This window comes from Cucurbita moschata, unplaced genomic scaffold, assembly GCF_002738365.1.
Source record: "Cucurbita moschata cultivar Rifu unplaced genomic scaffold, Cmos_1.0 Cmo_Scf00013, whole genome shotgun sequence".
NCBI lineage: Eukaryota > Viridiplantae > Streptophyta > Magnoliopsida > Cucurbitales > Cucurbitaceae > Cucurbita > Cucurbita moschata.
Window position 1 is genome coordinate 107,460 of NW_019268529.1, and position 23,779 is coordinate 131,238.

Consider the following 23,779-nt stretch of genomic DNA (forward strand, 5'->3'; position numbering starts at 1 on the left):
GTCTACTAGGGAGAGGTTTTCACACCCTTATTAGAAACCGCGTCTACTAGGGAGAGGTTTTCACACCCTTATTAGAAAGCGTGTCTACTAGGGAGAGGTTTTCACACCTTTATTAAAAAGCGCGTCTACTAGGGACAGGTTTTCACACCCTTATTAGAAAGCGCGTCTACTAGGGAGAGGTTTTCACACCCTTATTAGAAAGCGCGTCTACGAAGGAAAGGTTTTCACACCCTTATTAGAAAACGCGTCTACTAAGAAAAGATTTTCACACCTTTATTTCGAAAACGCGTCTACTAGGGAGAAGTTTTCACACCCTTATTAGAAATATTTCGTTTCCCTCTCTAACTGATGTGAGATCTCGTAATCCACTCTCTTGGGGGGCTAGCGTCCTCCGCCTAGTGTCTAGTTCTAGTATCATTTGTAACAGCCAAAGCCCACCGCTAGGATGCTAGTAGATACTATCGTCTTTTGGCTCTCTTCTAGGCTTTCTCTCACGATTTTAAAATGCGTCTACCAGTGAAATGTTTTTACACCCTTATAAGGAATGTTTCGTTCCCTCTTCAATCAACGTGGGATCTCACAGTTATATTGCCATGGAAGACCGTAGGAAGGACAAGGAACTACTTCCATGTGAAGGAGAAGAAGGCTAGGATGATCATCTCCATTGTTACATCTGTCTGGAAGTTATAGTTGTGTAATGGATTGAGGATTTGATGGAAGAGTGCAGAAACAGCGAAGAAAAGCACATCTGGATCTTATCTCTTTGCTGATTTGAATAGTAGAAAGAAACAACAGTAGTTTAGTGGGTCATAGCCAAAATAGAAGCTACTCGACAAAACGATAAGGGCTAATCTTAGGTTGTTGTAGTAGAGATGACAAATATAATATATTGAAGTCGGAGCTTGTGATCATTTTTGTGTGTGATAATGGTGGATTTACACCATAATAGCATATGGTATGTTTAGGGTGAAAAAAATGAAAGATATATCCATATAATTAGGTGAACTTATGGTGGATTTGAGACAAAACATGATTGTAATCATGGTAAGAATGTCTAAACTCTCAAATCCAACATGTTTCTGTTTTTGACTGATTATTACCCCTTTTCCAATGATGTGAATAACAAGTTTGGTTGCCCAAACCCTACTCATTTAGGATTTAGCAGGAAGAAAAGTAGACTATTTTAGAGCTATTTTCAATGGTTGTTTAGTGGTCCCAATATTTACACAACTCTGTCATTCATTGTTACGTTTTAAACACATTACTAGTAGATATTGTTTACTCTGTATTTGTCAGTTCTATATTTTTTCTTTTGGGATATTGTCCTCTGAATGCGTCTACCAAGTAAAGGTTTCTACACCCTTATAAGTAATATTTCGTTCTCTTCTCCAACTATTATGAGATTTCACATTTATGTTCACCGTTAACAAAATCGTCACAAATTTAGAAGTTTTGGAATTAGTTTGTCTAAAAATACATGACTAACTTTAGAGATATTTACCGGTGGGAACAGGGAACCCTCCCCATTCCTATTCCTATCCCTGCCCCTTTTTCATTCCTCATCTTCAGGTTCAGATAACTATTCTGAATGGTAGATCAAGTTTTTGCATAATTTGTTTTTTCATTTTTTAAATGTTTTTTTCTTCCCGGTATAATTTTTATTAAAATATGTGAGAAACATTATAATATAATGTTCACAAATAAAAAAGATATTATAATATTATAACACAAGTATTTAAAAAAAAAAAATCAACATACTTTAACTTGAATATAAATATTATAATAGCCAAAATAAAGCATAGTGGCCTGACAAAACATAATGACCAATTTATTGAAAATCATGAAAATGTAATGATAAAATAAAGAAAATATATATAAAGAAAAAACTTATTTATTACAAAAATATATATATAGATATATTCATGATTTATCTTTTTTTTTTATATGTAATATTTCCCAACGTGAACCTTGTTTATTTAACCAAATGAAATTTCTCTCAATTTCTTCTTCTATTCTTCGTTTAATTGGGAATTTTTTACCCCATTTGAATTAAAAATAATTAGATTTCTTTTCTTAAAAAAAACATTTTTTTAAGAAAACAATTTATATATTATCTATTAAGATATGTTTATATTAATACATCTGAGATATATTTAAGTCAAAGACTAAAATTATACCCATAAGACACGCTAAAGAAAAAATTAATACTAAAAGAAGAATTGAACATAATTTTAATAAATATGAAAAATACAATAATTTTTCTAATTAAAAAACTAGAGATACTATTTACGTAAAATTATAAATTTTGTTATTATAATTTTTAAAAAAAATATATATATATATATTATAAGGACCCACTACAATTTAAGATTCTAGTTAAAAGAGGTGCGAAACCCGATATCTGGTAGCGGGCCCTTCCATTTGTTTTATCGGATACGAACATCGAAAACTCTGCCATCTCATTAGCGTTAATACAGGGCTCGATAGAGACTCGGAGGATCCTTTCTCGGTTCAATCTGAATTGGTAAAAAAGCTTCAATCCTCGGCCCGCTCGGAACTTGGAAGATTCCGTAATTTTGTCTTTCAACAGATGCAGCAGCAGCAGCAGCCCCTCTCCCATGGCTATGTCGCTGTCCCCCCAAGATTTCTGTAAGTCATTGTTATTGCTTACAATGTGTTTGACAAAATGCCCCATTGAAAATCACATACAATATCATGCACGCCTCTTTAATTTTCAAACTCAATCTGTTGACTATTTTGAATTTTCTCACGCCTAAATCTTATCCCTTAGGAGAAAAATCTACCCCAAATTCGGTGCTTATTCTTACTGAAATTGTAACCCCATTGGTTAGAGAAGGGACCCGAATTAACCCCCTTCCCCATGTGAATTATTATAAAATTATTGTGCCCCCTCTGTTTTGGATTTTAATATTGGGGGGGCTGGATTTGGGAATATTGAGATCAACCAGCTGCAATCATGGCGGAATATCTTGAAAACAGCACTTGTTTAAATTTGCTAAGCTCTGTTGTAGCCACCCGTTCAGTACTTACTTGGTGTTCAGACTATTACCCACCCTATGAAATGTCATCTTCAATTTGGATATAGTTTCAAGGCGTTTGAATTAGTGCCATTTTTCTCTTCTTTTTAGCTTAATTTCTGTTGGGTTCTACCTTTAAGGCTTGAGGTGTTCTGTTGATTCTGCTTAGATTGTAGTGTTGGAAGGTGTTGTTATGCCCTTGATGAGAGCTTATCAATGAGATGGTTGTAAATTGAAGTTTTTAGTTACTAGTTCGAGTAAGCGGCATAATTTGAGAAATTTAGGATAGTTTGAATAACTGTGTTTATAGCAGGATTGGTGGTGGAGAGTTCTACATCGACTAATTAAAGGAATGATTATAAGTTTATAAGTAAAGAACACCTCTTCATTGGTACGGAACCTTTTGGAAAAACCAAAAACCACGAGAGCTTAGGTTCAGAGCCATAACATCATACTATTATGGAGACCCTGTGGTTCCTGGTATTAGAGTCATGTCCTTGACTTAGTCATGCCAATAAAATCCTCAATTGTCAAACAAAAAAGGTGTGAGCTTGGAAGGTGTGACTCAAGTGTCAAACAAAAAGTAAACTTTATTCGAGGGCTCCAGATAACTTAGTCGAGCCTCAATTAAAAAAAGACAGTTCGAGGACTCCATAAGCCTCAGAGGAGGCCCTATGGTATACTATGTGTTCGAGAGGAGGATTGTTTTGGCTAATTAAGGGGATAATTATGGTTTATAAGTAAGGAACACATCTCCATTGATATGATCACGGGTTTAGGTTCAAAGTGGACAATATCATACCGTTGTGTAGGTTCGAGATTTCTAACAAGGATCGGTTCCAATTCTAATGAAACGTGTTTTTTTATTTATTTTTTATTTCTTCTTTTAAACAATGTTACTAACCCTTGGGCCGTGTGAAACTGTATTAGTTGGAAAAGGATTAGAAAAGAAATTTCCTTGACTTATCAGGTAATCGGGATCTCGAAAAATTCACATTGGAATGAACAGATATACAAGTGAAAAGAGAGCTTATCCATGTTTGAATTTGCTTTCTGTAACCAGAACACTGATAGCTAGATCAAGGGTTTGGTATGATGAAAATATTACAGGGAATTCGCACACTACCACAAAACAAACCCACTCCTAGACCTTACATTAGAGGACTGTTGAGAAGCCCATGCCAAGATGAAGCAATTCCATTTCCATTGAAACTCCAGCTTTCTCTTCCAGAATCAAGATCACCCATGTAATTTCCATCCCCATTGTTGAACTGCCATGGAAATCCCCAAGAAACCATATTTTGATCTCCATTGGGTAGCAACTCTTGCTTCATTGCTGTAGCAGTCTCTGTAGACCCATGTTCAACCTCCCCAGAGCTTCCATTACCAAATCCACTGTACATATTATGATAGTTTTTGTGGGTATCAAAAAGACCCATCCTTCCATTTGATTGATTTAGAAGCTTAGCATAGCTAGAATTGGCAGCCTGATCATGTGATCTCTTTGAAGATGGAGATGGAGAGGAAGAAGATGAAGTAGAAGGTGAAGGTCTTTTGTTCTTCCTGCAAGAGCCACCCACAGGAACATTTCTTAGAGTTCCCCCTTTAGTCCAATACCTTCTACAGGACTTGCAAAAGTACCTTGGCTGGGAGAGACTGTAGTTATTGTAGTAGCAGAACTTGGTGTTGGTAGAATCACATCTTGGGCATCTCAGGACTTGCTCTGGCTGTGGCCTCATTGCCTTTCTGTTTTCTTGCTGCACTTTTGGACATGAAATCACGCCCACCATGTCCTCCAGTGGTCGGGCTTGAGCTTCCTGAAGTAAAATTAAACAAACAAATCAGGAGTTGAAATTAATGGATATCTTGAGAACTTGAACAAAAACCATTCTAATCCTTACTTGTTGGCCGCTTGAATGATCCATTCATAAAACCAGCGAATGGATGAAGGTTGGAAGACTGAGTTCTGTATTTGCTATAGAGAGAGAGAGGTTTGTTGAGAAAGGGGTAACGCAGGGAGATAAATAGATGGGTGGAAGGTAGGGAACACTTGGCAGCCGGGTCCTACATTGGCTACTTTAGAGAATGATCATGGATTTATAGAATACATATTCATTGGAATGAGACCTTTTGGGAAGCCTAAAGCAAAGCGACGAGAGCTTATGCTTAAAGTGGATAGTATCATATCATTGTAGCTCGTGGTTCGCAACACGCTCAGGCTCAGGAAAGAGAAAGAGGAATAGAGAGGGAGAGAGAGAGATAGATCTGTAAGTTAAGAATAACTCTCTCCTTATCTTTGTACTGTATGTACATGGCAATGCAAGGCCGCTAACCTGATCTCATCAGCCTCGATGTCATCTGGTCTGCAAACGGTCTCAAACGGTCCTGCCGTGGAATTGTCTTTTTCGCAAGTAGAATATTAAATCTTAATTAGGTAACCATTATGATTTATTCATATGTTTATACTATTATTATATATATATATATATATATATAAATAATTATTTTTTTAGAAAATTAAATTTTTACGTGCTATTGCGCTAGCATAAAAATATCAATATTGAGGATTGTTAGGAGGGTGTTTTGCCTTTAGCTAATTAAGAGGATGATCATGAATTTATAAGAAACACTATCTCTATTGGTAAAAGAGGTCTTTTGGAGAAATCAAAAGCAAAATCATCAGAGTTTATGCTCAAAGTGGATAATATCATACCATTATAAAGATTCATGATTCCTAACATGATATTAGAGTAATGTCTTTAACTTAGTCATGTCAATAGAATCTTCAAATGTCGAACTAAGAAGTTATGAATCTCGAAGGTGTAGTAAAAAAGTGACTCAAGTGTCAAACAAAGGGTGTACTTTGTTCAAGGGCTCCAGGGAAAGGAGTCGAGTTTCGATTAAGGAGAGGTTGTTCGAGAGTTCCATAGGCCTTAGGGGAGGCTCTATGATGTAGTTTGTTCGATGGAAAGATTGCTGAGGATTGTTGAGAAGGAGTCCCACATCGACTAATTAAGAAGATGATTATAGATTTATAAGTATGGAATGTATCTCCATTCATTTGAGGTCTTTCCAGAAAATGAAAAGTCACGAGATATGCCTTTTATAATTATATGTAAGGATTATTGAACACGAGTGATAGACGCTTTCAATTATGAAATTGGTCCCACCCTTTACACTATGTTGTCTTTGATTTTCAATATTAAAGAAAAATAATAATCATAAAGTCATTGGTTTGGTTTTTGTCGTGTCTTTAGTGAGATTGTGATCTGAATATGATACAAATTTGATGCTCATCATGGAATTCATGTTTGTTTCTTTCAAATATTCCAAATAACCTTAGTCTAAAGCTCGTTTCACGATACAACTTATCCAAATCTATCACTCGTTGCGCGACACCATTTTTATGAACATTACACCATTGAATGATGAATTCATATCTCCTTTGTTTGGTCGAGAAGAGAGAAAGTCTAAAGAATAGCATTATGATTCTTTTATTACATTACAGATGAATGAAAAATCCTTGTCTCCTAGGTTCGGGTTGACACTATGTGATGAGCCTTATTTTCCTTTTTCCTATGTTATATTCATTTCTCGATGGTCGGTCTCTTACTATATCTCAATTGAGTTCAGTAGTTGCGCAAAAAGATAATCAGCCTTGAAGAGATTTTAAACTTTTACATCAAGGGAACATTAGATTTTATCCTTTCTAAATTTCCTTACTATGAAAAGTCATGGATGAAGTACTCAAGTGACTTCGAGAATTTACACATGTATTAATTTCTCCTGTTCGTAAATAAATGGGCTTTCAGTTAACTTATCAACCACAAGAGCCAAATCAAACGAAATCGACTCCAAGTATCCTAATTTTGTTATCTCGTTCCAGAACCAAAACAAAATTCTTGATCAACTATCCTTTCATAATGTTAGAATTGGCGTGAACATAAATTTGAAACAAAAATTTAGGTAAATAATGGGAGAAATTAGTGTGTGATTGGGAGAAGATTGGTGATGGTAGGTGTGGAAAAATGATAGAAAGGAGAGTGTTTGGAGGATCAACTATCCATTCTTTTTATGCTCAAAACAAAAAAAGATAAACCTAAAATGTTTGGGTTTCATAGGCCTAATCATGAGATAATTAAGTGGGACACACTGAGAATATTAATTAATCAACTTAAATCAATTCTTTGGCTATGGTTATTCCTACTTTTTGGGCTTCATTTAGCATATGCTATAAATAAATATTTCAAATATAAAAAAAAATGTATAGAGTTTTTAGTTCTACGAATACGGCTTTTTATTTTTTTTCAAAATACGGAAAATACCAAATCATTCTCTAATATCAATATTTATATTTGTTCATATTTTAGGTAAATTGTTTGAAAAATATTCTTCAACTAAGATTTAGTGGCCTTGATTAATTCTGATCCAATTAAATTATTGATTTATTTCAATTTAAATAAATTTTACATGTTTTTTTTAAGATAAGTTTATGCCAAATAATATATACATACTTTTATGTACCAAATTTTAATTCAATTCTTTAAAAAATTAATAATAAATATTTTAAGTTTATTAAAAACAAAATTTATTCAGACAAACACAAAATTTTATAACTAGATAGAGTTAAAAAATTTATCCAAAAAAAACATAATATCTCAATCAAACCTAAGTTTTTTTTTTTTTTTTTTTTTTTTTTTTTTTTATAATTCTAAATAGCAGGTCAATTTTTTTTTAAATAGAATGGATAGAGATAATTGTAGCATATTATCATTTTAAGTATCCCCACCCCAATTTTTACATAAAGTAAAAAATATTTATATAATAATAATATAACAATAAACATGATTAACACATAAGTTAAGACAATCAAAATTGGTTTTGAAAAACGGAAAGCAAAACAATTGGATCAAAACAAATTGTATTTTAATTTTTTACAAATAAATTTATATTGAATTGGACAAAATTTAATTCCAAATAAATAGATATTTAAAAATATAGTGAGTAAAATAATAATTTTAACGTCTAGATAAAGCATTCAATACAATCATTGAAGTTGGATCCGAAGCAAATTTATCTTATCATAATATTTTATTTTATTTTTTTAAAAGAAAAAAAAAAGGAAATAATATGATGAGCGACAAGAAGTAAATGGAGTTGTGGGCCAAGGAGAAGAAGTGGGCCCATGGGCCTGGACGATTAGTCCTTGTAGTGGTTGGTTGGTCAAAGAAAATAAACACGCACACCCACACATTATTTTCTAAAAAAAATAATAATTAAAAAAAATGTGGTAAACAAAAAGGGAAAGTATCCATCGAAGAACATGGGGTTGGGTTCTTTTCTCTAAAATCTTCTCATTTTTATTTTTTTTTTCAAAATATTTATTTATTTTTCTAGTTTAAGGACGAATCCATATTTGACTCAAATATTTAATATTTGAATAGATACTATTCACGTTGGCCTAGATCACGGTAGATTTTGATTGATTGAACAATTTCCTTGATTAAAAGCAAGTCTAGTTTTTGATTGATTGAACAATTTCCTTGATTAAAAGCAAGTCTAGTGGTAGCTATACTTAATAAAGTTGTAAAAGAATTGAGTTGCCACCTAAGTAGGTGCTCCTTGTTGCCATTGAAGGTTTTTCAACATTGGGGGCTACTTGGGATCCGTGAGGTAGAATGATGGTCTTCTACCATCGCATCATTGTTCGAAATGGTCATAGTCAAATTCATTCCAGAGTAATTTCAAAACATGTTTTGAAAGTGATTTTTGAAAATGTTTAAATCACTTTAGTCCTAATCAAAATCATCACAAAAAAATGTTTGAAAGGAAACTTGTATCAAATTCACCCCAAAAAATGGGGTTTAGCTGAATTTTCGATGCATTTCAAAATTGAGTCAATGAGGGAGCAAACATTGTCCATTAGCAACACAAATGCGGCCCTAAAGGGGAAACGAACCATATGGAAAATTAACAACGGCGAGTTATTTAGAAGCCGGTTGGTATTCCTTAAGAGCCATGAAACTTCGTATTAGCCCTAAGATTTCACTACGCATATCAGCAACCAAAGATGGGGTAACCTCCTTCGCCACTGCAGAAAACCATAAAAAACCATCTCCACCACCAACCTCTTTCCTCTCCTGCTCATACCACCTGCATATACTTCTTGATATGGCTGTAACATACAAACCACAATCATGTCCATTTACTTGCTGAGGAGACTCACTGCATTCCACATAACTGGGTTCGGATGTCGAATTCGTAACACCCATGAATCTAGCCACAGCTCTGTACAGTCGCTTGGCGGAGGAATTATTCACCCCTTTGCAGCTATCATGATGAACAAATAAGTTTGCTTCTCTGTAAAATACAAGAACACTCCAGTGGTTTCCACCTTCAGCTTTACTAACATCATTGTTGTCATTGACTGGGAAGATTACCAGATTCCTGTCGAGTAGATTGAGTGGTTGTAGGAAATCCTTGAGACCGTCAGTGTCGGGGCAGTTCATTATCCAGAAAGCAATTGAAGGTGGAGATAGAAGGATGTCCTCGGAAGGATGGCATGCGCATAGATAGCTAAAATAGAACTCGATGATTCGATCATTCAGATAACATGGACCATTAAGGATGTCTAAGTCTGCTTTTCTGAGTACAACATCATTGTAGCTTAAGATCTTCTCATCTCCTTCAGACTTGCTCATTTCAGACCAGGTAATCAATCCCTATGAACAAGGGGAAAGAGAACATTAATACCAGGATTCCTCACAATTGAGTAATGAACTTTTGTGAAATAAAATAGGATAAAGATCCACCAGAAAAGTTCCACATATATGTCATGCTGACCTTCCTTGAGTTAAACCAATTTAATACAATCTTTTTCTTGAAAAGGTTTCCTCACAATTAAATAATGAACTTATGTGAAACAAAATAGGATAAAGATCCACCAGAAAAGTTCCACATAATATGTCATGCTGACCTTCCTTGAGTTAAACCAATTTAATACAATCTTTTTCTTGAAAAGGTTTCCTCACAATTAAATAATGAACTTATGTGAAACAAAATAGGATAAAGATCCACCAGAAACGTTCCACATAATATGCCATGCTGACCTTCCTTGAGTTAATTATGCTTTGTTCATCGTCAATATCTGCCAAGTTCTTGACATCTTTCATGAAAGCTCTCGGTAATTGTATTTACATTCACCAGAAAAAATAAGGTTCAGGCCTAAGGGGTGGAAGTTGATGGATTTCCCTCTTTGAATGCCTTCAACTCTTTTGGGTATCATATGAAAGAGCCTATAATCAATCTCTCCAAGAACTCAGAGAAGAATTCTTTCTTTACTCAAAATCAAGATAGCTTCCAATATTCTAATACAAAATCCTACACCCTCCATTTGTAGAGGATTTGTCAACTAAAAGATTATAACTTTTCAACCAATACCACTTGAGCCAACTCCTTTTCAACAATTGCAAGGGTGAGAAATTCAACTATCTATGTCCAGGACTTCCATATTTGAGACGGTACGAAGAGCTCGATCCACTATGCTATGGTGGCAAATCAAACCTACTAAATTAGTCATAACATTAAAGAGAATTCATAATAATTAAAAGATTAAAAAATAACTGCTGTCCTTTGAACCGGATGGAAAGTGTGGTAAGTAATGGATTAATAGTCGAGAATTTCAGTTACTCCCTCCCTCTGTAATTTTCTAGAAACACGCCAGACTTTTCTTGCCAGAATTAGTTCTTGTCTTCAGTTTTACTTGAATTCTTTAAACTCGATCAACCACCAAGCATAAACAATCGAGTTCAAAATAGTATCTAAGTTGGATTAGGGATCTTGGACACACATAATTGCTGCGACAATATCAGCCCAAACTGATTGATTTTACCAGGATTAATAAAATTCTCGGAACCTTCTCAACAATCAAGAAATTGAAGATGCCAATAGAAATGATCTAACATCGCCACATAAATAATATACAAATTTTATGTTCTTCTGGAGAAATTGAAAATAAAGAACAACTGGATTGAATAAGAAGTAGATAAAAATCTTGCAAAGATAAGTAAGAAACAAAACTTACTGAGAGAACAACGAAGATTTCTAAATCAGAAACCGATCTGGAAATTTTGTTCTTGTTCCAGTGAAGAAGTTCCGACGGGAATTGCAGTGCAGGAGATTTCAGTGAAGTTTTGTGTTAGAAATTTCAGTTTTTATAGTACTTCCACTCCCAAAGCTCTGAAGAAAAATGGGGGAAAAACCGCGCGCTTACAAAACTCACAATTTTGGATAATAATTCATTTGAGAAAATATATATGATAATTAGATTTTAAGTATTGTTTAAAAGCTAGTTTTTTTTTTTATAATTAAAATTATTAAATATATCGAAAATTAAAGAAATTTTAGTTAAGTATTAATTTTTGTTTTGAAAGTTGGTGAGAATATTTGAAACGTGGTACTAATAGTTTTGTCCATATACTACCGTTCTATTCTTAAGTTTTTTAATCCGTTTAAATGTGTTTTCGGAGTTGTTTATTTAAAGGTATTTATTATTAATAAAAATTTTGAAAATTTAACACTATTTATGAAATAATTTTTTTAAGTTAAAAAAAATATTTTTGAAAGCCTTCCCAATAGTAGAATATTTTTTAAATAAATATTAATAGTTTCTAAGTTTAAAAATATTTTTATTAATTTAGTAGATTTATTTTGGTTCTTAACTCCATATTTTTTAAATCATATATTTTGGTATAATTTTGAAAATATATTTTTTAATTTTTATTATCGTAAACTAAATATTAACTTAAATCAACCACCTTTCAAGTTCAGTTTAAGTTATTTCACACACATATAAAATTATAAAATGTCAATATTAATATTTGTAGATACTGCTTTCTAATTTTTTTAAAATTTAAATTAAAATTTAAAAAAATGTAGTTTCTTTTAAACCATTTTTTATTTATGCAATTTGATTGAGATTTCGAATAATGACTAAAATAAAAAATAGTAGTAAAGAAATTACAAAAAAAAAAAAAAATGAAAATAGCTGAAAATAAATATTTTAAAAGTTAACCCCAAATATCTATTAATTTTGTTAGAGATGACAGGTTGAGAATAAAAAGATAAAAAAGCAACAATGGAATATGAAAATGCTATAAAGTTATATAAAGTTATAAAGTTACAACTACTTTTCTTATCATTTATTTTCACTCACTTTAAAAATAAAAAATAAAAAATAAAAAATTTTCACGCTTACTCCTAGAACATATGAGAGCCTCATATTTATAAAATGTGTCGGTTAGAAAGAAGTTTCTACACACTTAAACGTAATGCTTCGTTCTTTTTCTAAACAACGAAATTTGTCATGTGAAACTCAAAGTTATTTATTTATTTTTATTATAACAGCCAAAATCATCAATAGCAGATATTATCTGTTTTAGCTATTGTCATGAGTCTCACTTTATAAAATGTGTTGCGTTAGAGAGAAGTTTCTACATAGTTACAAGAAATGCTTCGTTTCCTTCTCTAAACAATGTGAAACCACTCATGTATTAACATTTTTTCTTTTATTATAACGGTTAAAGTCTATCTCACTAGCAGTCCATTTTACGTATTGTCGTGATCTTACGTTTATAAAACACGTATGCTAGGAAGATGTTTCTATATGGTTATAAGAAATGTTTCGTTACTCTCTCTAAATAAATATATTATATTAACATTTTATCCAGAATCTGGTAAGACTCAAATTATTTATTTATTATAAATAAATAATGAGAAAAAGGTCGATTTAAAAAAACAAAAAAAAAAAACAAGGAAACGAATTTATAGTTATGTATTGTATTCTATACGTCGCAGCTTAGACGGATCAATGAATGGAATTACATGGAAGCATTTCTTCGGTTGGCGACCATATTCGTTTACGATTTGATTTGACGTTAAGAAAGCGTTTATTTCAATTTACACAAAATTTTCTTCGTTCTGCAATGGCAGTTGCAAGCGGAAAACTGAAGAATTGACGCACCAGAAATCTCACTCTCCTTCCCCGCGCGGACCAAGGGACTGCGGAACCGAGCTTCAGATCTGAGAGAGAACAGATCTCAAACCGCCGGCGACGGTTTCTGTTTCGTTTCCGGGAAGAAACAATCATGGAAGACTTTTTAGACAATATACCGCCCATGGATCTGATGCGTTCTGAGAAGATGACTTTTGTTCAGCTTATCATCCCTGTTGAGTCCGCTCATCGAGCCATTTCTTACCTTGGCGAGCTTGGCATCCTTCAATTTAAAGATGTATGTTTCCAATTCGTCGTATTCTGCTGTTCTAATCTATAAATGACGTCATTTTGTTTGATATCGAATTTTGCTGTTCTAATCTATAACTGACGTCATTTTGTTTCATATCAAATTTTGCTGTTCTAATCTATAACTGACGTCATTTTGTTTCATATCAAAATTTGCGTGGTGTTGCGTTTGTGTTTTGGCATTTTCTTCACCGTAATTGTTGAAAATTTTGCGTGGTCATCATGATTCAAGCCTGTTCATTATGTTTTATCATTGTTTACGGGGAGTATTACCGGTTTGCCGTTGAATTCTCAGTTCTTACTTGGTTAGATGATTATAAAACTCTAATGTTAGTTAGTAGGTTTGCTTGGTTGCTCAAGAGTTGATGCAAATCCAGTCAATGTGTGAGAGTATGTTCAATGCAATTTGTTTACTGGTTTCACGATTTCTGAATTGCACCACAAGTCACCAGTTGGCTGGATTTATGCCTTGACATATAGAATGCGTAACGGGGAGGTTTTGTGCATTAGACTATTTTAGAATCTAATGGATCAAGCGTCGGGGGCCAAATTGTAGTGCTCGATAATTACTGTTTGATGAAATGTTTTAGAGGTAACATGGAATATGCTGGGGACCGTACTTTAATTATGTTTCTTTTCTTTTCCTCCCTGGCAGTTAAACGAGGCCAAAAGTCCTTTCCAGAGAACCTTTGTTAACCAGGTAACTACTACACTTTGTGAAGAGCAACGTATGGCACATGAGTGTTTTCTATCGTTCATAACTGAATGTTGGCAGATTTGATAAGTTTTCTGCAACGTCCACTTCCAAACTTTACTGAGTACTGCTTTCTGTGCACGACTTATTTACAGATTTGATAGGTTCTTCGTGGATGCCATTGAACTTTCTTTTTAGTTAACGATTTTCCTTCTTGAATTCAACCCTCCTTCTATCAACTGTTGGAGAAGAATCCCTATGTTGGAAGCCACCTATTAATGGTTTATAACATATTATTAATTTAGGTGTCACTCGAGTTATTTTAACCTTTTGATTTTCAACTTTTCTTTTTGTGTTCAACATGTCTACGCATGATTGCATCTCATAAATACTAGTTGTTTTATTGTTTGGGAGATTTTCACAGGTAAAGCGATGTGCAGAGATGTCAAGGAAGCTGAGATTTTTCAAAGATCAAATCAGTAAAGCTGGTGTACTGGCATCTACTCGGCCAATTCTTCAAGAACACATTGAGCTAGAGGATTTAGAGGTAGATTTCAAGCATTACCCTTTTCCTCTTCAATAAATGCTTTGTTAGTTTGAGGTTATATAAGGTTCCCATAGGTGTCTACTGCTTGACTGCATAGCTGGGTCAGCAATAAAATATTAATAAGAGGACTCAAAATTCAATGAATTTTTGTGCTCCTTTTGTAGACTTTGTTTATGGAAAATGATCTATAATGTTGGGATTTTTCGTTGATTAGGCCTTTTCCTTGCCTCCTGAGTTGGTGAACTCCTCCCCTCTTTATTCTTTCATTCTTCTTAAGCGTTTTGATTCCACTTATACATTGTTTGCAAACCCGTATCTCATTTCAAAGTATATAGCCTTACTGACACGAATAAATGGAAACGGTCTCTTTAGCTTGTTAGGACTGCTTTCTTTCAGCATTTAATTTCAATTTCCTTGTTTTATTATTGTCAGATACGACTAGCCGATCATGAGCATGAACTGATTGAAATGAATTCCAACAGTGAGAAACTTCGACAGTCATATAATGAACTCTTAGAATTCAAGGTGGTATTGCAAAAGGTAAATTACTCGACATCTTTATCCTCCCCTTCATTTTTTTCATGAATATGAACTTGGTTTTGGTAATGTACTACTGTGATCTTATAATATTTTTATCCCTAGAACTTAAATTAGTTGAGACCAGCTATTGATCTTTTTCACTTTTTTTTTGGGCAGCTTTAATATTTTTTTATCTGGCAATTTCAGGCAAGTGTATTTCTGGTGTCCAGTAGTAGCCATTCAGTCTCAGAAGAAAGGGAGTTGAATGAAAATGTTTTCATGAATGATAACTATGTTGACGATGGATTACCACTTGAGGTAGATTTTTCTTACTTCAATCAATGCAACTCCTGAGGCAATCTGATACCTGCATTATTTTGTAGGAAATGAGACCTGGACCGTCCAGTCAATCTGGTTTGAGATTTATTTGTGGTATTATTTGTAAATCCAAAGTTCTTAGATTTGAAAGGATGCTGTTTCGTGCAACAAGGGGCAATATGCTTTTCAATCAGGCACCAGCAGATATACAGATCATGGATCCCATATCTACGGAAATGGTCTTCTCCGTACTCTTGCCTTGTTTTGGTTTTAAGATTTACGCATATTGTGCAACCCCCCCCTTTTTTTTTATGCATGTTCCCATCTGCTTTATTGTGGTTATTTATCATGAAATGATGTGTTTTGTTGAACTTTGGTTTCCTTAAGAATTGTTTATTAACCAGATGCCTCTTGCATCATTTACTCTGAAATGTCTTCTGTTCTGAGAATTCTCTGAAGGAATCAGGGAAGAAAATTGCATGCAATAAGTTTCATCAGCATACTTTACAAAGAAAACTAGGTCCATACCAAGGAGAAATTTGTTTTCCTAGTCTTCATGTGGAGAAAGTGAATTATTTGAAAACAATTGTTTCTAATTCCCAGCTCTTTTATCAACTATTTTTTGGAATAAATATTTTCACCAAGGAATTTTATTTATGCCTATGTGCTTATCATTGCAGGTTGAGAAAACAGTATTTGTAGTGTTTTTCTCTGGGGAGCAAGCCAGAAATAAAGTTCTGAAGATCTGTGAGGCTTTTGGAGCAAATTGCTATCCTGTTCCTGAAGATATAACCAAACAAAGGAAGATAACTAGAGAAGTGAGTTGCTTTTTTGAAAGGTTGTTGAAAAAAAATTGCATAGTTGATCTATATTTCGTCTTTCTTAATTTGGAGAAAAATATATGTTTCTGGTTCTAATAAAACAGTAGCGAACTTCATTCTGCCGTCCCTTTATTTGAATAGGCAATGCATCAATGACAAACTATTAATCTCTACTAGAAAGGAATTAAATCTTGGCCTACTTTCAATGGCATTGGCTCTAAGTATTTGAAACACATTAATTAATATAACTTAATTCTGCAACTTTCTGCACATTTTTTTTTTATTTCATCACAAAAGTATTGTTGACCCCTCAATTTGTATGCTTTTGGCTGCAGGTTTCATCTCGCCTCATTGAACTTGAAGCCACTTTAGATGCTGGGATCCGTCACCGAAATGAGGCTCTTGCATCGATGGGGTTTCACTTGATTAAATGGATGAATATGGTAAGATGTAATAGAGTGACTTTTCTCCCTTGATTTGAAACTTCTTTCAATTTTGGAAGTGTGCATATTAATAAGCTTCTAATTAATGGGCCTCCCATTTTTTCTCAGGTAAGAAGGGAAAAGGCTGTATATGATACACTGAACATGTTGAATTTTGATGTCACTAAAAAATGTCTTGTTGGAGAAGGCTGGTGCCCAATCTTTGCAAAATCTCAGGTAGCTTGTTACACTAATACATTAAAAAATATTTTGTGATATTGGTTAACCTAACTTTGCAGTTGAACATATTGTTTGTTGTCCTATTTCGTGGAACCTTTCTCTAGTTAACGGTACAAAAAAATTTATTCTTAATAATTTGGTAGATTCAAGAGGCACTTCAACGAGCAACATTTGATAGCAGTTCACAAGTGGGCATAATATTTCATGTGATGGATACGGTTGAATCCCCTCCTACATATTTTAGAACAAACCGTTTGACAAATGCTTTTCAGGAAATTGTTGATGCCTATGGGTAAGTTTCTTGTCAAGATTTGAAATATTAAGGCTGTGTCTAATAATGATTTTGCTTTCACTTTTCTGTTTTTAAATATGTACTTGTTTACTCTTGATGTCTTTCCCATCTTTTTTTCATCTTTCTTAAAAATACGCTTGAATTAGAAGCCAAATTTTGAAAACTTCTAAAAACATTACTTTTTATTTTTAAAGTTTAGCATAGATTTTTGGAAGATTTTTTATAAAAAAGATCATTTGTAAACGTTCTTAAAATGTAGATAACAAAACAAAAAAAATATAGTAGTGGGAGTAGTATTACAAGCTTAATATTAAAAAAAAAAAACAAAAACAAAATAGTTATAGAATGAGACCTAGATTAGTTTGTTTATAAGTTCAATAACTAATAACCTTTTCACGTTCTGCAAGCAAAGCAGAATGAATAAGTGAAATATATCAGCATTGACAGGTACTGTGGTTTGACTCTATGAAAATTGCAACGAAAATATCCACATCTTCGGAAATCTTGGGAAAAGTCACAAAGGATTGTGAACTGGAATAAAAAATACGACATTGAGGTAGGTTCTAGACAGTCGTTGAAATCCAAATTACAATACTATTTAGGATGACATCAAGTTAGAGGAGTGATTTGATGAGGCGTATTAGGAAATGACCTCTGTGAGCAGTAAGTGCGATGATGTGCCAGTGTTTGTATCGGTGCAAGTATTAGGCTGTCGTATCATTCTCCTTTATAGTCCTTGGTGCATCTACGTGGCTTGTAACCACTAAATTTGTGGTACATATTGTTTTTTGATAAATTATATACTTTGTCTTCAAATGCCGACATATACTTACTAATTAGAATTGCAGTTTGTGGGCATGGTCTAACAGATACATTTCTCGTCATATCTATTATACATCTAGTTCTACTAATTGTAGTTTGAGTGTAACATTCTAATTTGCGATTGCAGTGTTGCTAGATATCAAGAAGCAAATCCTGCAGTTTACACTGTTATTACATTTCCGTTCCTATTCGCAGTGATGTTTGGGGATTGGGGTCATGGAATATGCTTGTTGCTTGGAGCTTTATTTCTTATAGCTCGTGAGAGTAAGCTCAATAATCAGGTAAACAATCTTTTTCTCAAGTAAGCTCAATAGTCAGGTAAACAATCTTTTTCTTCAAGTAAGCTCAATTCCTTTTATTATTATTATTTTTTTTTGCAGAAAATGTTGACTGAAAATTGTGTTTCGTTTTTAAACACGAGACTTTTTTAATTTCATTTTCTCTCTCATGGAAAGAAAATAGTTGCCTTTCGAACCCAACATTCTTAAAGAATAGTTTTTTCAAATAAATTTTTTTTGTCCTCATTGTTAGTTATTTCGGTGTAGATGAAAGAAATCCGTAGAATCAGTTAACATACCCTGCCGATTATCTCTTGCTTTTCTTGAAAAAAAAAAAGAAAAAGAAAAGGAAAAAAAAAGAGAACACCTGTGAAGCTGATGCTGTAACGAACACTCACCCGGGGAGTTCTTAAATCGTGTGACCAACCTTCCTCCACTATTATCGCCAACCATGATGAAGTGTTGCTTAGATATCAGTTAAGAGAGCTGCATGCTTAAGAAAACCATTGCTTCTGATTCCAATCCAATAAAACTGTTGACGAAGTTGACAAAAAAAGGTCTTTACTACCATGTCCTATCCACAAATGGATTTTTTCACCTTCGGTTGACACTCATCTTTGAGAGGAACATCTACAGAAACTAACCTTTTCGGATGACAATGATTTGAATTTGACGATTACTTAATAATTATCTGAGAACTGTTTAACTGAAATAGGTACTTGTCTGGAACGTTATTAGTTTGCTTCAGTAATCTACCTGATTCTTAATAGATATCAAATAATCTCCAGTCTCTGGACTACCTATTTTGTAATTAGGTATCCTATGTGTGGTCACTGGTCTCACATTACCTAATATACGTATCTCATTGTTACCAGAAATTGGGAAGCTTTATGGAGATGCTATTTGGTGGACGCTATGTTCTTCTTTTGATGTCCCTCTTTTCAATTTATTGTGGGTTGATCTACAATGAGTTCTTCTCTGTTCCGTATCATATATTTGGTGCATCTGCTTACAAGTGTCGAGATAATTCATGCAGGTGATTCTTTGTTTCCTTGTATAATTTTTATGGTTAAGGAGGCAATCTACCATCTGTTTATTCTGAAGGTTGTTAATTGTTTTTCACTTGTTGATTTTGAATTTGTTGATTATTGGCAGTGATGCATACACTGTTGGGTTAGTTAAATACCGTGATGCCTACCCGTTTGGTGTTGACCCGAGTTGGCGTGGAAGTCGTTCAGAACTTCCTTTTCTGAACTCTCTTAAAATGAAGTTGTCTATCTTGTTGGGTATTGCCCAAATGAACTTAGGGATCATATTGAGTTATTTTAACGCACGTTTTATTGGAAGCTCGATTGATATCAGGTCTCTACTTTCTCCTTCAGTTCATCACGTTTGTCCTTCCTTCAAAATGAATTTCTGTCGCACTTTAAAAAGAAATTATCTTAAAAAGAAATTATCTGTATGCTATATTATCAGGTACCAGTTTGTACCACAAGTGATCTTTCTTAACAGCCTTTTTGGATATCTTTCTCTTCTCATTGTCATCAAGTGGTGCACTGGATCTCAAGCTGACCTCTACCATGTGATGATTTACATGTTTTTGAGCCCATTTGATGATCTTGGAGAGAACGAATTGTTTTGGGGCCAAAGACCACTTCAAGTATGATCTCTAGCTCTGGTTTCTGATGTTCCTGACAAGGTAAGCTTAATGTTAACCTTTGTAATGCTCACTATTGCAGGTTATCTTGTTGATATTGGCTATAGTTGCAGTGCCTTGGATGCTTTTTCCTAAGCCCTTTGTCTTGAAAAAGATTCATACAGAGGTATGCTGGATCTTACAGCTTTTAATACCTTCCTGTGGTATCTCAGACAGCCTTTTTGAATTGATTTAAAATGTCGTCTTCTGATTAGTTAAGCTGGTATTTGTTTCCTTTCGAGTTAGATTTTTCTGCTAGTTACTTACCTAAGATACATTCCAGAGATTTCAAGGTCGTACTTATGGGGTGCTTGGATCCTCTGAGGTAGATCTTGAGATGGAACCTAATTCGGCAAAGGAACACCAAGAGGATTTCAATTTTAGCGAGATCTTTGTTCACCAAATGATTCACTCCATAGAATTTGTCTTGGGTGCAGTTTCAAATACAGCATCATATCTTCGACTTTGGGCTTTAAGGTACTCCACGGTGTTGTCGCTATTTCTTGGGAACCTCCAGCTATCTCATAATTATTCAACTATGTAGCTGAGCTTCGAAATTTTAGTTACATTAAATAATAATGTGAATAGATGATAGCTGAGCCTTATATTTGTTGTTTTGTACAGCTTGGCGCACTCAGAACTGTCAACAGTTTTCTATGAGAAAGTTCTTCTCCTAGCTTGGGGGTAAGTTTAAAATTTCCTTGTTATAATTCTTCATAGTCACCACCTCAAACATGCATAATGAAGGAAATACAACGGATCTTTAAACTCGTAAAATACATGGCACATAGTTATCTCCTCTTAAGCACAAAGACTAGAATGATATGACTAGAAAAGCATTTAAAACTTGATCAAAAAACCAACATCTGTTCAAGAAGCTATAGAGTCAATTACAAAAGGTACTAGTTTGAAAGTCTGGTTGGAATTGAGTTACTTTTAAATTTACATTATATGCAACATAAGCCCCTAGAGTACTAAACATAATAGGACTAGTTTGATAATGGTAGGGAGTCGACCAAGATCTCTCTTTTTTTTTTTTTTCTTTTTTGGTAGTAGAAGGGTATAAAAATGAGCTCCAAAAGATCCATTGCCAAGTGATCGAGTTTAGTTAAAATTTGCACCCATGTAAGTTGTGGAAAAGGAGAGCAAGAAAGAGTAGCAAAATGAAAGGGGGTTAGGGTGCCCAAAATTATTGTATTTATGGAATGTCTGTCATGTTGTAGTACTGATACTGTTCTGGCAATTCAATAGGTATGACAGCTTTGTCATCCGGATGATTGGTTTAGCTGTTTTTTCCTTTGCCACTGCTTTCATACTTCTTATGATGGAGACCCTTAGTGCCTTCCTTCATGCCTTGCGTCTTCATTGGGTTGAGTTTCAAAATAAATTCTACCATGGTGATGGCCACAAGTTCAAACCATTTTCCTTTGCCTCCAACGAGGATGAAGATTAAGCGACCCACTGCAGTTCTTCGTAAGAGCAAGAGCTAAGAGATCGAGCGATGGACCTAAAAAACTAACATTATAGAAAGAAAAAGAAAAAGAAAAAAAAAGACCATTTTGTTTGGCAGAGTATTAGTAATACTTTGATCATCTGACTGTTGCGATCCCCAATTTTGACTTAGAAACATGAAATCCTGCCTCATTCCTTGGATCTGCTCACCTGAAAAGCGTTCAGCTTGCAACCATGGCAATCTTTCTTCAAGATATATATAGATTTTTTCCTTTTTTTTTTTTTTTCTTTCCTTTCATATTTTTATATCAAAAGTTAAGTCTTAGTTCAGTTGATGTAAAGAAGAGGAGGTGGGTATCTTCTATCATACATCTTGTAATTTGGGTTCTTGTGTAGGAATTTACATGAACATGAACATGAACGCACAAAAGCTTGTGTGAATTTTTTCAGGTACTTGTGCCTTTATTTTTCTTTCTATTTCCATAATGTAATTGTTTATTGCTCTCCGAGTTTCCACAAATGTTGTAGGATTTTATCATTTGCGGCCATCAATGTATCGATTTCAATAAGAAGATTAAACCATCGACCTTGGAATTGTGATTATTATATTCCACTTACTTCAAATTGACCTAATATGGTTATATTTATTATTCCAGCACATTTTAATTTCAGATGGAGAAGGAGATTATCTATGATAAGTGAATGTAGTGATGTCCACGAGGTGAGATTGGGAAGCCTTTATCGTCCCCATCTGTCTCGTTTAACTAACTAAAAGAAATTGATTTCCACTTCTCAGATTTCTGGTTGAAATAAAGATTTTTCATCCCGTTTCAAGCCAGGTCTCCAACCTTTCAAGTTAAATAGACATATGGTTTGACGGGATTAAGTTTAGCATTAAATTTGTATAAAAAGAATGTGCTACTAACGTACTATTTTAACATTTAGAATTTAATACCTCAATCTAAAAGGAGTATATATTTCACACGTCATTTTAGTTTAATTCATATGATATTCTCCTATCCACTGCAAAGCCATAATGTGGGATTGGGCAAGAAATTTTGGAAGGTTTTAGTATCCTTCTAGGTCAAAACCAAAATTATGCCATTGTATGATGATTTGAAAAATTATTTGATGAGATACGTCACGACAGTTTTTACATCGTTATATGTGCGATAGAAGAATTGTAAAACTATTTTGTATTTTATTCTTGTATCGAGGGATTATTAGAGAATAAACATACTATTAAATCTATATCCAACAATTATTAAGAGACAGCTATATTGTGACAGACTCATTGAATAATTTGTTTGTTATTAGATTAAAAAAGTCAATTATTATTTTCTAACTTCATATTTACTCGTTTCTAACTTCAACTACTTGTCCAGTTAAAACTAAGTATGTGAAATTTTTTTACTAAATAATTTATTTTAAAAAATCAAATAAAACTATTAAAATAAATTTAATTAACTCTGACTCCCAAGTCAATTTTAATAAGAGTTGTACATTGAACCCAACAATTAAAAACTCTAACCAAGCCAATCCAAATTATAAGAGTTGAGTTGAGTTAATTTTCTAAAACCAAATAAATTCGATTTAAATTTCGAGTTCATTAGACAAAATCTTGGATTGACCCAAAACGAACAAAACATATTAAGATACCTTGCGTATTACGCTCGAATCTCTCTATTAATTTATCATTTTATTTTTGTTGAGAAAAGCAAATATAATTTTTTATGATTAAAAAAAAAAACTCAATATTTCATATTATTTATAATATTACACAAAAATAACTATTCATATATTTTATACTATTTTTAAATATATTATTTATAATAAAAATAAATTAAGAAACAACTCCAAATGAGTCGAGCCTCGATTAAGGGGAAGCTCACTTTGTTCGAGGGGAGGTGTTGGATGATCAAAGTCCCACTTCGGCTAATTTAGGGAATGATCATGGGTTTATAAGTGAGGAATACTAACTTCATTGGTATGAAACCTTTTGTTGAAACCCGAAGTAAAGCCATGAAAGCTTATGCTCAAAGTGGACAATATCATACCATTGTAGAGAGCCATAGTTATTATTATTATTATGCATTTTATATCATTATATTGATATATTAGGAAAGTCATTCTTTATTTTTACAGTAAAAATAATTTTCGTATGTACGAGTTTAAAACTAAGTTTGACTTAGGATAACGTACCAGTCTTTCCTTAAAATTAAATTTATTGATTGAAGTCAAAAGAACACCGTCCTTGCCGCCCACGTATTCATATTTCAACTCAATAATCAAGTCTCCTATTAGAACGGAGGTTTTATTTAAGATAATTAAAAATAAAAG

At 33.5% G+C, this 23,779-nt stretch overlaps 3 protein-coding genes across 9 annotated transcripts; 1 reads left to right on the forward strand and 2 right to left on the reverse strand.

Annotated features, from left to right (window-relative positions):
• Positions 1-4,051: 4,051 nt before the first annotated feature.
• On the reverse strand, positions 4,052-5,198 carry LOC111450998 (dof zinc finger protein DOF3.2-like). Of its 3 annotated transcripts, XM_023091214.1 has the most exons (3): positions 4,944-5,198; positions 4,680-4,858; positions 4,052-4,601 (listed from the first exon to the last, which is right to left on the reverse strand). In XM_023091214.1, exons 1-3 carry the CDS (start codon positions 4,965-4,967, stop codon positions 4,190-4,192), a joined length of 615 nt encoding a protein of 204 aa, XP_022946982.1. In that variant the 5' UTR covers positions 4,968-5,198; the 3' UTR covers positions 4,052-4,189. The 3 variants fall into 3 exon arrangements, with proteins under 3 accessions (XP_022946982.1, XP_022946980.1, XP_022946981.1); XM_023091212.1 differs by having other exon boundaries at positions 4,052-4,858; positions 4,944-5,197; XM_023091213.1 differs by having other exon boundaries at positions 4,052-4,855; positions 4,940-5,188.
• A 3,661-nt stretch (positions 5,199-8,859) lies between these two features.
• LOC111450991 (NEDD8-specific protease 1) lies at positions 8,860-11,318 on the reverse strand. Its single transcript, XM_023091204.1, has 2 exons — positions 11,122-11,318; positions 8,860-9,760 (listed from the first exon to the last, which is right to left on the reverse strand). Exon 2 carries the CDS (start codon positions 9,737-9,739, stop codon positions 9,023-9,025), a length of 717 nt encoding a protein of 238 aa, XP_022946972.1. The 5' UTR covers positions 9,740-9,760; positions 11,122-11,318; the 3' UTR covers positions 8,860-9,022.
• A 1,568-nt stretch (positions 11,319-12,886) lies between these two features.
• Positions 12,887-21,945, forward strand: LOC111451521 (V-type proton ATPase subunit a1-like). Of its 5 annotated transcripts, none has more exons than XM_023091985.1 (18): positions 12,887-12,937; positions 13,029-13,327; positions 13,994-14,038; positions 14,457-14,579; positions 15,012-15,119; positions 15,306-15,416; positions 15,482-15,655; positions 16,097-16,234; positions 16,573-16,680; positions 16,789-16,896; positions 17,043-17,191; positions 18,141-18,294; positions 19,167-19,327; positions 19,447-19,951; positions 20,031-20,114; positions 20,271-20,464; positions 20,612-20,671; positions 21,239-21,945. In XM_023091985.1, the coding sequence occupies exons 2-18, from the start codon at positions 13,184-13,186 to the stop codon at positions 21,438-21,440; spliced, it is 2,568 nt and encodes an 855-aa protein (XP_022947753.1). In that variant the 5' UTR covers positions 12,887-12,937; positions 13,029-13,183; the 3' UTR covers positions 21,441-21,945. The 5 variants fall into 5 exon arrangements, with proteins under 5 accessions (XP_022947753.1, XP_022947755.1, XP_022947752.1 ...); XM_023091987.1 differs by lacking the exon at positions 12,887-12,937 and having other exon boundaries at positions 12,944-13,327; positions 19,447-19,653; positions 19,768-19,951; XM_023091984.1 differs by lacking the exon at positions 12,887-12,937 and having other exon boundaries at positions 12,944-13,327.
• Positions 21,946-23,779: the final 1,834 nt, after the last annotated feature.

Excerpts from the sequence above, each read along its gene's own strand:
- LOC111450998 (XM_023091212.1), bottom strand. The coding sequence starts at position 4,967 with ATGAATGGATCATTCAAGCGGCCA. Across the intron at positions 4,859-4,943 it reads ATGGATCATTCAAGCGGCCA|CAGGAAGCTCAAGCCCGACC; the intron begins ACAAGTAAGGAT and ends TTAATTTTACTT.
- LOC111450991 (XM_023091204.1), bottom strand. The coding sequence starts at position 9,739 with ATGAGCAAGTCTGAAGGAGATGAGAAGATCTTAAGCTACAATGATGTT.
- LOC111451521 (XM_023091985.1), top strand. The coding sequence starts at position 13,184 with ATGGAAGACTTTTTAGACAATATACCGCCCATGGATCTGATGCGTTCT. Across the intron at positions 15,120-15,305 it reads TCAAGGTGGTATTGCAAAAG|GCAAGTGTATTTCTGGTGTC; the intron begins GTAAATTACTCG and ends TGGCAATTTCAG. Across the intron at positions 19,952-20,030 it reads GGGGCCAAAGACCACTTCAA|GTTATCTTGTTGATATTGGC; the intron begins GTATGATCTCTA and ends TCACTATTGCAG.